Here is a 16,607-nt window from a genome sequence, read left to right as displayed (position 1 = left end):
GGTCAGAGGTGAATGTGCTGCACTCAGATGGCCTCCATAGACCAGTAGAGGAGCTTTACTGTCATGATGGCTACAACAGCATGTGTGATGATGTCAGATCAACATGGACCCTGACCTCCAGCAGCTCCTTGAATCCATGAAGGCTGAAAGCAGCTCCAGGCTGGTGATACTAGTGAAGTGTCAGCAGTGAAACAGGTTGCACTTTGACCTCTCAGGAAGCGTGAGGCTGTTTTCTGGGATCTGATTGGCCAAAAAGCTGCAGGTGAAGCTGACAGGGAGACGGAGATGAACCCTCTTCTTCTTTGGTCTCACTTGTATATTCAGCACTTTGGCGGAGTCTGCTTTCATTTCTGGTGTTCTGGTGACGCGTTATTTCGAGGTTACGCTTCCTGTCAGCACTGATGTGACCGCTGGGCGAGCTGCACTTCCTCTGACTGACCTCAGAGTGGCGCTGTCACCCTGCAGAAGCAACTGGGCGCTGCCTTTTGATTTAAAAAATATATGTATATCCTGAGGTTTTTGAATTCGGAGCTCTCTGTGGGTCCGTGAACGCGGCACAGGCGGATATCTTCGTGCTCTCAGCAACTGCAGTTTGTGGAGTTGGAGTCGGAGGGTGGAGGAGTGCGGAGCAGGCTGCGTGATTCTCTGTCCGGATCGATCACAGCTGATCAGATGGGATCGATGTGTTAGAGGTGCGTGGCGTTCACTTTCAGCTGATTTTAGTTGTTTGTGAAACTTTCGGGGTTTAAACCGAGCGGGTGGGAAACCGAACAGCTGTGTGACCTCTGACCCTTTTAAACAAACGTTAATTAAAGTTCTCGCGGGAAGCAGCATGTGATTGCTGAAGCGGCAAAGTATCGATAGATCAGCGATGGGGTCACGTGCTGCTGTGTTTAAAACGCGGCGAAAAAGACTAGCTCAGCTGAGAGAGATGAGCACCGGGCCGTGAACGCCTCCTCCTTAATCAAACTCAGCTTTGTGCGTAAAACGATCAGATCAATAATCCCAGTCCTCACGGGAGAAGCACAAACCAGGCTTCACCCAAAACAGCCTCGTGTGCTCCGTTTTAGCTGCCAAACCACAGCCAGATAAATCTTCTAAAAGTGGCCGAAATTTGAATGGAGTCTGGTCTGGTTGTATTTGAGCAGATGTGTATTATTATATATAGTATTATATAATAATGAATGTGTGGGAAACCAGCCCTCAGTGTGTATGTACAGTGTTTTTGTTTGATGAAAATAGAACCAGAAAGTAAGAAGTTCACTTGAATAAACGCAGTCCTAAATTAGCCAAATTGTCAGTTTCCCACTCAGTGCTGTTCTCCTAAAATACAAAGATTGGGAGTTTCAGAATAAAATCTAACGTGAACACAGTTTGAATGAAGTCTGGTGTTGTTTGCTAAGTGTGTGTTCACAGGCACTGTGGTGCTGTTTGACGAGACAATGTCAGCTTTCAGAACATTTCATTGTGGTGCAGCTGATTGGCTGAGGGACTGATTATCTGCATGAACAGGTGTTTCCCGAAAGCGCTCGTGTCTTCGCACCCCGGGACAGCAGCTGCTGGAGACTCGTTAGTTTACAGATCGATCCATGATGAACATGCACCATCCACTCACCTGTCAGCGGCTCATACTCAACCACGCGTTTCAGTTTTTATTCTGAAAGGCTTCTTCTGCTTCCTCCTCAGATATGGCGTGTGTGTGTGTGTGGCTGGCAGGTGTGTGTCTGCTGAGCATGCGTGTTGAGGCGCATCATGGATTGGATAGAAGCAGTGACTACGCCCACCCAGAGCAGCATCATCATCATGTGGTGTCCACCAGCGACACAACCTCAGGTATGAAGCACTCTTATGTTCATGTGTATATGAATGATGTCAGCCACCTCTTATTTAACTGTTTACAAAACAAACCTTTATTTTTTAAACAAACCGGGGATCCTGATTACTTGTCAAATTAAAAGACTTCCTGTACCATCTTAGGATGTTGTAGATTACATTCATTTTAAATTAAAGTGGCTCAAAATACTGTTATTAATTATGCTAGAAGTCATCGTGATGGCAGAAAAATCCTGAATCATTCCCAGTCCGTTATAATTAGCTTGCTAACTACTTGTTAATCATGTTAGCCGTTATCGTAGAGAGTAAATGTTAGTTGTACATCTTTGCTGGAGAAAATTAACATTGTTTGATGATTTTAATACAAGTAACATCATGGTGAGGTTAGATAGCTAGCTGTTAGATCGCTATTCCACTTAAAACTCGTAGCTGACCATACTAGAGATTTTGGATGAATTAGCCTACCTTATCTACTCAGGACAGTACGTTTATTACATCAGGTAGCTTTTAACCCTTGTAATGTCCTCTGGATTCCCATACACCTGGGGTCATTTGACCTGAGGACAACACAAGGGTTAATATGACTGGGTTAGCAAGCATGCTAGTGTAGCTAACATTAGCTAGAATAAAGATGGCTAATAATCCGTCCATGAGTCGACTCCTGTCCTAACTGACCAGGGCTTCATTAAATAACACCTGTTTTTTTCCAGGTCATACTAACTAATGCTAGCTTACTGGCTAATGCGAGAAAATTGCTTGATACCCAGCAAGGTTACCTTTGCTGCTACATTGCTACCTGTTTTGCTAAGGTTAGTTCAAAATGCTAACTGAACCCAAATCAGTTTTTTTGTGCTTACATGACCTGAAACTCATGAGGTGTTTCCTGAGCTCAAGGCTATTGGCTCATGGACTTCCAATCAAGACTTCTCTTTTAGGGTCACCCCCTTGCTGGACATTAGAAAGCTTGCAGACACTGAAAAACTGGCTTCAATTTTCAGATGTGAAAGCTACGTCCATCTTTTATAAGCAGTCTGGACCTGCCCCTCTGCAGGTTTTCAGGATCAGGCCAATCATAAGAATGTGGGCTTTTAAGGAGGGGTGCCTTAAAGAGACGGGAGCTAAAGCAGCCAGTTTCAGACAGCAGATCTACAGATCTGAGAACAGGCCTGGTAACAAGCAGAATAAGCCCCCTCCATTTAAACAACTGCTTGTGGAGTTTGACGTGTCAGTGGTTGAGGTTTTCTCCGAGGGTCATGTCTAGTCTGACCAGAGGACAAACGATGATCTGCTGCTCGCTCTTCCGTTGGTCATGTAAAGCAGCGGCGTTCTGTCATCGTAGTATGAGATGTCTTCATCAAGCATTGGCAGTTATTCAGAGCCGTCTCCGGCATGCTGAGACAAGCCAGCACGCTGCAGTCAGTGTTCCAGGACAACACGAAGAGGCGAGAGTTATTTCACGGGCTGACAGAGGTGACGTGACGCTCAGCTATTGTTGCCAAAGACGGCGGCACTTCCTGTGTGCGGTCAGCGTGTTTGTGGGTGTTCTTCATAGGAACCAAACAGCAAGACGGTGTGTGTGTGTGTGTGTGTGTGTGCGTGCGTTGTCTCAGAGCTGTGCAGCACTGATAGCGTGGGAGCTAGCCGTTGGCAGCTCACCACAGCTTCCTGAAAATGACAAGCTAACAGTGTCAAAGGAAGCAGGGTGACAGATAGGCTCCGCCCACAGCCTGATCGCAGACAGGAAGTAGAGATGGTGAGGATGGAGGAGAACGTGCTCCGGTCCTATGAGAAAACTGAGAGCCTGAAGGTGTTTCAGCTCCACAGGCAGTGATGGTGGTAATAAGGCAGCTGTTACACTTAATGCGTTTGCAGAAGCTGTGCAGGATGCATGATGGGAAGTGTAGTGACTGTGTAACTTTGACTCGACCTCCATCCTCATTATTCCCAGTCATCCGAGTATTTCCGTCCTCACAGCTGCTCGTCTTAAGCCTCAGACGCCGGCGCTCTTCACCTCGTCCCGGTCTTCTTCTGTGGTGTCACTGCTAATGACAGAAAACCTGAGCTTGTGTGTCTGTGTGCGTGCGTGTGTGTGTCCTCACAAGTGACTGTTGGTTCTCACAAGTATAGTAAAATGCAGATTTCGGTCCTCACAAAGATGAGGGGGGACACACACACACTGACACACACACACTGACTGACACACACACTGACACACACACACTGACACACACAGACAAACACACACACACACACTGAAACACACAGACAAACACACACACACACACACTGAAACACACACACACACACTGACACACACAGACAAACACACACACACACACACTGAAACACACACACACACACACTGACACACACAGACAAACACACACACACACACACTGAAACACACACACTGACACACACAGACAAACACACACACACACACACTGAAACACACACACACTGAAACACACAGACAAACACACACACACACACACTGAAACACACACACACTGACAAACACACACACACACTGACACACACAGACAAACACACACACACACACACTGAAACACACACACACTGACAAACACACACACACACTGACACACACAGACAAACACACACACACACACTGAAACACACAGACAAACACACACACACACACACTGAAACACACACACACACACTGACACACACAGACAAACACACACACACACACACACTGAAACACACACACACTGAAACACACAGACAAACACACACACACACACACACTGAAACACACACACACTGAAACACACAGACAAACACACACAGACAAACACACACACACTGACACACACACACACACACTGACACACACAGACAAACACACACACACACACACACACTGAAAGACACACACACTGACACACACACACACACTGAAACACACACACACTGAAACACACACACACTGACACACACAGACAAACACACACACACTGACACACACACACACACTGAAACACACACACACTGACACACACACACACACACTGAAACACACACACACTGAAACACACACACACTGACACACACAGACACACACTGACACACACAGACAAACACACACACACACACACACACACACACACACTGAAAGACACACACACTGACACACACACACACACTGACACACACTGACACACACACACACACTGACACACACACTGACACACACACACACAGACACACACACACACACACACTGACACACACACTGACACACACACACACACTGACACACACTGACACACACACACACACTGACACACACACTGACACACACACACACAGACACACACACACACACACACTGACACACACACTGACACACACACACACTGACACACACACTGACACACACACACACTGACACACACACACACACTGACACACACACACACACACTGACACACACACACACACACACACACTGACACACACACACACACACTGAAAGACACACACACTGACACACACACACACACTGACACACACTGACACACACACACACACTGACACACACACTGACACACACACACACAGACACACACACACACACACACTGACACACACACTGACACACACACACACTGACACACACACTGACACACACACACACTGACACACACACACACACTGACACACACACACACACACTGACACACACACACACACACACACACTGACACACACACTGACACACACACACACTGACACACACACTGACACACACACACACTGACACACACACACACACACACTGACACACACACAGACACACACACACACTGAAACACACACACACTGACACACACACACACACACACACACACACTGACAAACACACACACACACAGACTCTCGGAGGCTGAAATGACCAAATGCAGTCATGAACTTTTCACTGCTGTCATGTTTGGTGACGATCAGACGCTAGCTGCTAGCAGAGGCTAACAGGAAGTGAGTGTGGCACTTTCAGTTGCTCCCTACTTCCTCGTAGTCGTCGTTCATGTGAACATGAGTTGTTGTGTGATGTTGTTTGGTGGAAACAGAAAGAATAATGAATCACAGACGGAGATGAAACAGCCACAGAGCCTGAAACTGTTACAGAAAGACTGAAAGTAGATTTAAAGGCAGACCTAAAATAACTTCCTGCGGGACGCGTCTCCGTTCTGTGACCCAAACAAAGATGGCAGGTGCGAGCGATGAGTGTTTACTCTTCGTGCAGCTGTCTCTGGCTGCGTGTGGCGTGGTCACTCTAGAGCTGAACTGAAACCAGGACAGGAAGTCACACGTGGATGATACCTGAGCAGCAGGAGGTCAGTCAGAGACGTTGTGTGCCTGCAAAGATGGAGGGAAACGTTTTTACAGGCTCATTTTAATAAAGTGTCACTCGATGTTGTGTTTGACCCCCGATGACCTCTGACCACCGCAACAGCACGCACGGTGGGCGGGGATTGTCCCGGCTGTGACTCAGTGACGGATGTTTCCTCTCGTAGATCTGTGCGCGATAGACCAGCAGCTCTGCGAGGACGAGAACTCTCTGCTGAGCTTCGAGGCGATCCGCAGCATCCACAAGCTGATGGACGACGACGCCGACGGCACGGTGGACGCGACCGAGACGGACGAGGTGAGACACGAGGCTCCGAAAGCTTCACGCGTGCACGCGGGCTCAGACTCTAACTGTGAGCTGCTCTCAGTTTCTCAGGGAGGATCTGAAGGATCACAACCCCAAAGCCAAACACAGCAGCTTCCACCGAGCCGACGCCCACATCAGCGTGGAGGACATGTGGAACGCCTGGAAGGGCTCCGAAGGTGGGTGTGAGCGAAGGAGCACCATCATCTCCCCTCCAACCAGGCTCGAGCACACGCGCACACCAGCACACGCGCCAGTTAAAGATGTGCGGTGTACTTCCCTGTCTGACCCCATCAAAATAAAAGCTGCAGTTAAAATCAGCAGGTGTGAAGGCAGAAAGGAAACGATGAGGGGAAAAATGCTGCCTCGACTTCCTGCTCAGTTTGTCAGCAACAAAAACACAACGTTTGTCAAACTCTATTTTTGGAGGAGAGGCTGGAGTTAAAGCCGCCATCACTCGGCGACGCTGACAGTTTCCTGTTTGTTTACACATGCCGGCTGCTTCAGGTGTGTTTACTGTGTTTTCAGTCTACAACTGGACGGTGCAGCAGGTGGAGGACTGGCTTGCCAGCGTCGAGCTGCGTCAGTACAGAGAAAGCTTCAGGAGACACCAGCTGGACGGCCAAGCGCTGCCCAGGTAACCACGACGATCTTTATTTAACACAGACGCTCGCCGTGAGTCAGCAGTAACACGGAGACACTGATCCTGACCCGTCCTCAGCTGCGAGGTCACAAAGTTCAGCACGTTTTAGTGTAAACATTCAGAGCGCGATGTGTGTGTCTGCTGTGTGTTTCCACTTCCTGCAGGTTGGCGGTGAAGAACGCGACCCTGACCGTGTCCGTGCTGAAGATTTTAGACCGGAGTCACGCTCAGAAGCTGCAGCTCAAAGCTCTCGACATCGTGCTGTTCGGGCCGCCGCCAGGTGTGTGTGCACCAACGTGTGCATGTGCGCGTGTTTCTGCGCGTGCTGCTGGTGTGTAATGTCTGTGTGTCTGCAGGCCAGCAGAGCCGCTGGAAGGACCTGGTGCTGGGTCTGTCCATCCTGATGGCGCTTGGCGGCTGCTGGTTCGCCTACGCCCAGACCCGGAAGTCCAGAGACGACCTGGGGAAGCTGGTGAAGGACCTGGAGAGCCTGCAGAGGGCGGAGCAAAGCCTGCTCGACCTGCAGGAGAAGTACGTCCTCCAGCACCACGCCCACACTCAGCTGATGGTCTATAGACTGTATATAAAAGATGGTAGCAGGCAACATTAGCATTTTAGCCACCATGTTGTGTTTTGGGGGGGGGGGGGGGTTGTGACAAGAGGGTGGAGTTACAGACTGTACGCAGGTACCTGCTGACCTGTAACATCCAATTAAAATCCTTCCTCTAAACCAGGGGTGTCCAACTGCAGGCCTCGGGGGCCGGTGTCCTGCAGGTTTTAGATCTCACCCTGGGTCAGCACTCCTGAATCACATGATTAGTTCGTTACCAGGCCTCTGGAGAACTTCAAGACATGTTTTCATTTAGCCCTTTAAATCAGCTGTGTTGGATCAAGGACACATCTAAACCCTGCAGGACACCGGCCCTCGAGGCCTGCAGTTGGACACCCCTGCTCTAAACCGTTAACTGAACAGCAGCCACGTTATGGGTTTATTTGACAGCACAAAGACGGCCCAGAGGACCAGAGGTGAACTAGCACGCAGCTAGCAGCTGCAGCCTGTCATCAAACAGGCCACGCCCCCAGCAGTGGCTCTGTGTTTTGGCAGGTTGTTTAAAAAAGTCCAGAGAAAAAACAGAGCAGCTCGTTTTATTATAACTGTGACAGCACAAGGAAGCAACCTGTGTGTGTGTGTGTGTGTGTGTGTGTGTGTGTGTGTGTGTGTGTGTGTGTGTGTGTGGACAGCCTCTGCAGAGGTGTCCTGTCTGAAGTCCTTTTATGGGCATGAGTGCCCAGCAGCTCACTCTGCGCACGCACACACACATACACACACACACACGCTGTAACAGCGATCACATTGCAGATCAAAGTGATAGCGTTGCCATGGCAGCAAGCAGTTATCTTGATAGTAATCGTGTGTTTGTTTTATAAAGTCAGCTGCTCTCCACACGCTGCAGACTCCAGCTGTTCCTTATAAAGCTCCAGATGTTTGCAGGTCTGGACCTTCTTCACGAGACAGACGAACTTCCTGTGTGGATGCAGCGACGCGTTCGCTGGCCGTGGTTCTCGGTGACGTTGCTCCTGCTCACTGTGTGCTCTCACTAGTCTCACTAGTGGACGACTCGCACAGTCTCTCATAGAGCCGGGGGGGCTGTGAAGCACAGCCAACCCCACGCCCTCCAACATGCAGCTGCTCCACCTTGATCCTGGTTCTGCTGTTCGTGTTAAAGAGGAGTTCTTCCTCCCGCCTGTCTCTGATTGCTTCTCAGAAGGGGCTTCAGAGCACACTCACACTGTCATTATCCTCACTGCTCCTGTGTGAGCTTATACCAGGAGTTAAAACACACACAGCTGTTATTACTGTTGTTGCTACTTTTACACACTCAGCTGATCTGCTGGGATCAATTGAAGCATCGGCTCTGTTTCCTGTCTGAAATCCCCCAGCTGCTGTCTGTTTGTCCTCTCTCCAAAAATAGCCCCCCCCCCCAACACACACACACACACACACACACACGTCTCCTCAGGTGGAAGAACAGCGCCTCCTGCTGCCATCAGTGATAACTGAAGGCCAGCAGCTTCTTTGTGTTGCTGCGCTGGCATGCGGAAGTCATCAGTCACATGACAGGAAGTCAAGCTTCTTAATTGTGAACATTTTCCAGATTCTATTTATTTTTTTTATGACTAAACAGTAAAATGAGTAAGAAATTCCACAGGTTAATCATCAATAAAAGTCAATAAGGAAATGGGTCGGTTAGGAAATAGTAGAGTAGGAATAAAAACAGTTTCATTCTAAAAGTTCAGCGCTCTGAACCTGCTGACCTCACTTCCTGTGCTAACAGGAAATGCTGATCTCCTTCATAACGACGTGGCTGTGGGGCCGTGAGGAGAGTCAGATGTGAGCTTCAGCAAATCTGCGACATGCAGACATGAAGTTTCAGTTTCTTCAGTTTTTATTTGGGATTTTTGCCATTTCTGTGAGGGACCATCAAAGTTACCCTTCATCAGAGCCTCTGCTCCAGCTCCTCACAGCTGCAGGCTGCCCTCAGTTTGTGGGCTCGACACACTGAGAACATCGTCAAAGTCCAACTTCTTCCACTGATCCAGGAGCAGTTTGGTGACAGCCTGTGAGTTTTCCAATCTGCTGGAGCTCCTGTCCCACAGCATAGCCACAAGTATCATTATTATTAAATTAATGTTTTGCAAACTCCCAGATCTGAATCTGATCCAGAACGTGTTGTCGTTGCATGAGAAGCCAGCTAACCTCAGCTGAGCCTTTCAGGTTGGCGTGTTTTGACGATTCTTAAACATCACTCGAACGCTCATCTCCGTAAATGTCTTTGACTCTGTGGAAATGGGACACGGGTGGAAAGTGGTGACGCCGTTTTAACCCGACGTGTTGCTGCTCTCGTTGTTTTTTCATGGCAGGCTGCAGCAGGCTCAAGAGGAGCAGCGCTGCGTCCAGGTGGAGAAGGTGAAGGTGGAGGAGGAGCTGAGGAACGAGATCAACTCGGCCAAGGAGGAAGCTCTGCGGCTTCGTGAGCTGCGAGAGGGAAACAAGAACGAGCGGAGCCGGCAGAAATATGCCGAGGAGGAGCTGGAGCAGGTGAGGCCGTTTAAAACACCGCCCGTCCGTCCCTCCATCAATTCATCGGCTCATCTTTGTTCTGTGTTCACCGCAGGTCCGCAAGGTGCTGAAAAAGGCAGAGCGGGAGCTGGAGTCACGAGTCCACTGGACCCCGCCGGAGGCGCTGCAGAAGTGGCTGCAGCTGACGCACGAAATCGAAGTTCAGTATTACAACATCAAGAAACAGAGCGCTGAGCGGCAGCTGCTACAGGCCAGAGAGGGGGTGAGTGAAGCAAAGATAATTGGCTTAAATTTAACGTTTCTCTGATGGACGTCTCTCAGGGACACTTCCTGCTGTGGAAACTGGCCAAAAAGCAACTTTCCAGAAAGCAAAAACCATCCCTGAGCCCCTTCAAGGTCGTCTCCAGGACCTCTGGAGCTGCTTCTACTTTCAGATCTGTCTGGAAGACCTGCTCTGATGTCCTGCAAACATCAAATTCTTAGTCAGCAAGTGTCCAAACCTGACAAACCTGTTGGTGTCCTCTGGGTCGTTCATGGTGAGTTCATCAGTCAGGGAGAGACGGGGACATCCTGATGCATGAGGGAAGCGGTCAAGCCCACTGATGCCTTTCAAGAAAAGCTGGAGCTGACTCGTCCAAATTTCGTTTTATACAGAAACAGGGCCTGAGCAGAAACACAGGACTTTAATAAGTCTGAAAGTGGATATTTACGAGTGTAATACGAACCAAAATTTTGTATCATGTTTGGTTTAGACGCACTATGAGAGCTGAAAGCGGAAGTCGTCCAGGCTCTTTAGTCTGGTTTGACAGTGTGTTTCCTGCAGCAAAATCCTTCATTATCCTCAAATACTTCCTGGAAAATAGTTATAGTTAATTAGTTATTAGTTAAAAATAGTTGGGGGCTTATCCGGGATTGAGCCAACAGTTTACAACATGCATTTAGCTTTCTTTCCTAAACGGGAGCTGAGGTGACTACTGTGGAAGTCCTGACTGATAAAGAGTTGATGTCAAATATTCAAGCTGAGGGTCACTGTTGAGACTCTGGAAGAGGTCAGAGCGGGACTTCCATGGGGAGATGGCCTTGAACGCACCTCACACATGATACAGGAACCATATCGGGATCCTCATCATTTCTACATTTTGTCATTTTGATGTTATCCTGACTGTGAGATAAACAAGCTAAAGCACACATGATGAAGACGCTGTCATGAGATTTGAGCTAAGATTTATAGATTTGTAGGAGCAGCACCGTAAACTGCACAGAATCGATATATTCTGATATTGGTTTACCATTACGGTGAGAAAAAACACACACTAACATTGATGATGATGATGATGAGGCTGGTGTTTCAGGCAGAGAAGATCAAGAAGAAGAGGAGTTCTCTGTTCGGCACGTTTCACGTGGCTCACAGCTCCTCGCTGGATGACGTTGATCACAAGATCCTCTCCGCCAAGTGAGTAAGCGCAAAGCCTGCAGTTCCTCTGATGTCCAGCGGAGGCAGCAGTGAGTCGGTGCTCATAGACTCCCATGTTAAACTTTACAGCAGAAACAAACATGCTTGCAGCCTGATACACAAACTGTTTGGTCTATGTAGATTATTTTTCTAAATAACCTGTTTTAAATTAAATTAAGGCTTAGAATTGGCATTTGGAGGGGCGTGGCCTGCTTGATGGACAGGTGACTGTGGAGTCCCTGAACTATTCTTTCTGTATAAATATTCCTGTTTCTTTCCTCTGTGCTCACTCTGTGGGACATATATTTGCTGATGCGTCCTGTTACACGCGCACCTGTGTTACCTGCACAGGTAGCTTATTTTGCTTCTCTTCCTCCTCAGACAGGCCCTGGCTGAGGTGACAGCGGCGCTGCGGGAGAAGCTGCACCGCTGGCAGCAGATCGAGTCTCTGACGGGCTTCTGTTTGGTCACCAATCCAGGCCTCGGTGCGCTAGCCACCGCCCTCAACCTGGACCCGTCCTTCCTCGGGCTGCGACCTCCGACCCCTCAGCACCTTCTCCTTTCTGATGACCTAGATGACATGGACGAGGACATCCTTTCTCCGGGGACGCTGCAGTGTAAGTCTGCTCTGTGACGTCATCACAGTAACCCTGAGTCAGTTTAACTAGCAGTTGGAAAGTCGGCTGTGATCCTGAGTTAGCTTAGTTAAGCTAACTCAGGATCACTTTGATGGCTCTTAACCTGCTGCCTTTTGCAGATCAGCTGATCTCTACACTCAGAACAAAGATTTGGATGTTCTGATTCATACACTTTTGCTCTCTGATCATTTCGTTAGAATGAAATCTTAAGGTGAAGTCCTGAATTAAGAACAGTGGAACTTTCCTTCAACTCTTCTTCTTCTTCAGAGTCACATGATGCAACAAAAACACAAACCCTAAACTTCAGAGTTAATCATTACTTACCTTCTCTCAGCTCACCTGTGGTCCCCTCTCTGTCTCCGCCTCCTCCTCTGATTGGTCTTATTTTCTTGCCGTCTCTTGATTGGCTCCTTCCAGACGCAGCGTGGCAGATGGACCGGCGAGTCAGCGACCTCTGGCCCCTGAGTGGCATCGCAGACACCCAGTCAGCGTGGAAACAATCCGGTTGGCCTCACCCCTTCCTTAGCCTTCCTCTCTTCTGATTGGTTCATACCTCTGTACAAACCCAACCAATCAGCACCTAAAACACATTTAAGATCCTTTAAAGCATTTCAAAGGAAACCTGATCAGAGGAAAAATTCAGAATAATTTTTCTTCATTCCTGCAAAGTCTGAATAATCTTTTTCAATCAGACACAGAGGTATTGATCAGTCGTGCAAAGACGTTCACATGAACACAGATTCTTTTTCTTTGAAGTGCATTTTACTATAGAAAGTTTTCCTTTAATCAAGGAAGTTAGATCCTTGATTAAATGTCAGAATATTAAACAGTTTGACTGCGTAACACACGGGAGCTGCTGCCTGTTCCACCTGAAACTGATGTTACAATGTAACTATAGGCACGAATGTAACTATAGGGGTATGATTGTAGCTGAAATACAGTTTGTGCACGCAGCAATAAAGTTTGTTCACTCAAAGTAAGCTTTTCTTCGCTCAAAATAAATTTTTCCTCAAAATGCAACACTTGCACCTGCAATTGTTTTATGTGCGCTCAGAATAGTGGCACAAAAATAAGGCCTTACTAAATGGGCAACATTAATATTCAGATTTGAATCTGAATATTTTTTAACTTCTTTTAAAATCGGTAAGTTTATTACGTTTGGCACTAATGATTTTTAGTTACTGTGTCAAAATATTAAACCGGGTCAGTGTCCCTGTGAACGCCTCGTCGAGTGTTTCTCTTCTTCCTCCTCATCTTCTTCCTCCCCGTGTGGTTGGACATTCAAACTTCAGTTTGTTCTTCTGCTTTTTCTCTGAAGTCCCGGAGCCCTCACTTCATTTTAATAACCTGCTTCTGCCTCTTCCTTTCACTAACATCCACTTTAATAGCAGCTGATGTTTTGTAACTCGGCTGGACTGTGACGTCAGTTCATGCAGCAAAAGCTTGAAAAACACAAAGAAAATCGCTTGTAGAAAAATAAAATGAGCTCAGGTTGAACGACAGAAGAGCTCAAAGAAGAAACATGAAAAATGTTCTGAAAGCTGAAGAAAACACCGGATTTTATTTTGAAGGTTTGGCTGCTAAATTTCAAAATACAAGCACATTTTTCTGCCTTTTCTTTGACCCTTTTTAGTTTAAAACTGCTTTCTTCTATTTGTGAGCTGAATTTATTTTGGTTTCCAAAATAAGAGTCTCATTTGTAACTCTACACTCTCTTTGTCCTGCAGCTCAGAGTGTGATGCCCCTGCGACAGAGGATCGGAGACCCCGCCCTGAACACTTTCAGCTCTCAGAGGTTGGTTGAAGGGCGGAGCTTGGTTCCACAGGAAGGACGTGACCCGTTCACATCGTGCCGCCCTCCCAGCGGCCGGCAGAATCGCAGCCGCTCCATTGGCCACCTGGAGTTCCCCCCTGTGCCTCCCCCTTCTCTCTCCTCCGCCCTGTCTCACCCCTCCCTCAGCCCCACCTCCTCTTCTCACCCCCCCACCTTCTCCTGCTCTCCTCCACCTTCTGACTCTTCTTCATGCGCTGAGGGCACCGCCCACTTTTCTGCTCTGTTCCTCCGTTCTTCCCATTTCCACTCTGCGGAGGCGACGTCCAGCCTCCCGCCTGGAGGGGGCGCTGTGACAAGTCAAGCGCAGCGCTGTCGCTCCAGCAGCTTCCGGTATTTTTCTCTGTATGACTGTTTTCCAAACCTGATGCACTAACGAGACCGAAGCAGTCGAATCAGTGGGCCTCGCTCGGTTTGAGATAATTTATGAGACTCGCCGGTTCGAGTTCAAGTTTTAGTTTGAATTCTCAGGTGGTCAAAAGTGAAGGACATGCAGAGGGCTGTTGTGAGCAGGCCTGCAGGTGATCTGTGGGGACGCCTAAAGGGAGCAGGTGATAGAAGAAGGGAAGGTTGTCAAAGTATATTAGAGTTTGGAATCCATCGTATTGGGAGGTTCAGGAGGAACCACATGGACGCCGTCCTGGCTGTAGAACAGTGAAGCTTCTCTTTAACCTCGTGGTTCTTCTGGCCGTGTTGCAGGTGTCTGCAAGTACAGCCTGCTTCTGTTTAGGGGACTCGGTGAAGGTGTTCAGATGTACCTCAGGTGGTGTTCAAAGCTGTGAAGTTGACATGTGACCAGATTGGAGCTTTGTCTGTATTTCTGGTCAAAAGCAGCTGCTGCTGGACCAGATGTGGTTCACTCGACTTGGTCAGAGTGTAGTCCTCAGCACCTGCTGGAGCGCTTTCTTTCAGAGTTTAAAGTATAGTAGTGCTCAGGGTCGACAGTAATTGAAAGTTGTTGAACCCTGGAAAGGTTGTTAGGCCATCCAGTCGATGTGTTTGTGGACTTGCTGAGGACTTGCGAGCTCACCTGGTGTGACCAGAGTGTCCACACCTTTGGAAAATGCTGGGGTTGCCTGTTGTATTCAGCCCTGTGACGTTTATCGACTGGAGCTCAAAGCGTAGGTCGTCCTTTTAGGAACTTTAGAACCGTGTTTCTGTTTGAGAAACCAAGTTATGCTTAAGTATCTCCAGATTTTAAGTTGTCTTTTGTTTTTTCTTTTTTTTATATGGTGGAATAGTCGTCTGGGTTGGAGGAGTGTTGTTGCCCCAAGCACTGACAACAGATTGGAAGGTGGAGGTGAGGTGGACCTTTGGATTGTTTAGTCCCATCAGTTTTGTGGGAACTGGACGATGGCAAAGAGAGAACTGTGGGAGAACATGAAGCTGGTTGATCTGTGTTTCTACCCTCTGCAGCTGAAGGCTGGTCACTAGGCTCTTGATGCAAACATGGATATAATCCTTCAACAGAACCCTTTGTTATTTATTTATTTATTATTTATTACCCTTTGTTCATAGTTGCTTCAAACACTGGCCTCAAAGGTGCTGTGAGATTACTCCAGCAAGCAGTGCACCAGTTGGTGGTCTTTGGTTGTCAGGTTGCTGATTGTCTCGACTGGTGTATGTGCGCCTTTTGTTGAAGATGTTTAGAAGCTTTAACATGTTGAGTGGAGCCACTGCTCCTTTAGATGTTGGGATTGATTCATCAGGATGTCTGTTTGGTGTCTTATTCCCAACGATCCCGGGAAAACGTTGCTGCCTTCGTGGCCCAACCTCAGATAAATGGATGAAGACTTAAATGTTTTGAATTTAATTTTAGGATCTTCTACGGGCGTTCTTTAGTTCTTAGAGTTAGTATCCAAGAGTTTTGAGGACTTTCTCTGAATTTGTTTCCTTTGACTGATTTCCTTCCAAACCTCAACAGTTCAGGTTGAGAGTTTAGGTAAGAAGAGATCAGGGGTGCTTAAAGAGAAAGCTTTTGATGAATGAGGCCCAATGTTTCACTGTTTCCTGCAGAGTTTCCTACTCTGTTATTAACATTTATGTTCTTTCCGGTTGTATCTTTCAGGGTCTCTGTGGTTTGCTGTTTCCCTCTAACTTTGCCTTTACCTTCTACTTAACAGAAAACATCCTCATTCAAAGCTTCTGCTTTACGAACTCGTTATTTTCCTGCTCTGCAGTAATAAATGCACGAGTCAGTCGTTTCTGTGTCGGCGCCACGTTTCCACCAGTCCGAGAACCAGTCATTACATATGAACACGTAGCAGGAGGCGGTTTCTTCTGTTCATCGTCCATGTTTCTAATAAGACTGCAGCGATTCAGACACGAGCGCACATGTTTACAGCGTCGTGCTGACAGCTAAGTTACGGCAGGCGGTCGCCGATGTGTCGACCATGACTGCAGCGGTCTGTGTACTCAGTTATTCCAGCCATGGCTGTCAAACTGCA

The 16,607-nt window shown here is 47.9% G+C and overlaps 2 protein-coding genes across 2 annotated transcripts in view; one reads left to right on the top strand and one right to left on the bottom strand.

The window, feature by feature from the left end:
- The first annotated feature begins 500 nt into the window (after positions 1–500).
- Positions 501–16,607, top strand: part of stim1b (stromal interaction molecule 1b) — a 39,537-nt gene continuing 23,430 nt past the window's right edge. Inside the window, exons 1-13 of the mRNA XM_082548776.1 lie at positions 501–692; positions 1,687–1,833; positions 6,378–6,508; positions 6,579–6,693; positions 7,043–7,151; positions 7,322–7,437; positions 7,514–7,688; positions 10,080–10,257; positions 10,334–10,501; positions 11,592–11,692; positions 12,074–12,309; positions 12,748–12,834; positions 14,058–14,124. Coding sequence (XP_082404902.1) covers positions 1,689–1,833; positions 6,378–6,508; positions 6,579–6,693; positions 7,043–7,151; positions 7,322–7,437; positions 7,514–7,688; positions 10,080–10,257; positions 10,334–10,501; positions 11,592–11,692; positions 12,074–12,309; positions 12,748–12,834; positions 14,058–14,124 — 1,628 coding nt within the window. The 5' untranslated portion in view covers positions 501–692; positions 1,687–1,688. The remainder of the gene's footprint in view (positions 693–1,686; positions 1,834–6,377; positions 6,509–6,578; positions 6,694–7,042; positions 7,152–7,321; positions 7,438–7,513; positions 7,689–10,079; positions 10,258–10,333; positions 10,502–11,591; positions 11,693–12,073; positions 12,310–12,747; positions 12,835–14,057; positions 14,125–16,607) is intronic.
- Positions 3,522–12,673, bottom strand: LOC309715456 (uncharacterized protein; the record flags this gene model as incomplete). Its single annotated transcript, XM_082548611.1, has 3 exons — positions 12,655–12,673; positions 4,271–6,219; positions 3,522–3,708 (listed from the first exon to the last, which is right to left on the bottom strand). The coding sequence occupies exons 2-3, from the start codon at positions 5,770–5,772 to the stop codon at positions 3,522–3,524; spliced, it is 1,689 nt and encodes a 562-aa protein (XP_082404737.1). The 5' UTR covers positions 5,773–6,219; positions 12,655–12,673.

Source organism: Aulonocara stuartgranti (assembly GCF_965226115.1).
Source record: "Aulonocara stuartgranti genome assembly, chromosome: 10".
NCBI lineage: Eukaryota > Metazoa > Chordata > Actinopteri > Cichliformes > Cichlidae > Aulonocara > Aulonocara stuartgranti.
Note: the sequence above shows the minus strand (reverse complement) of the source record. Positions and strands in the feature narration are given on the sequence as shown.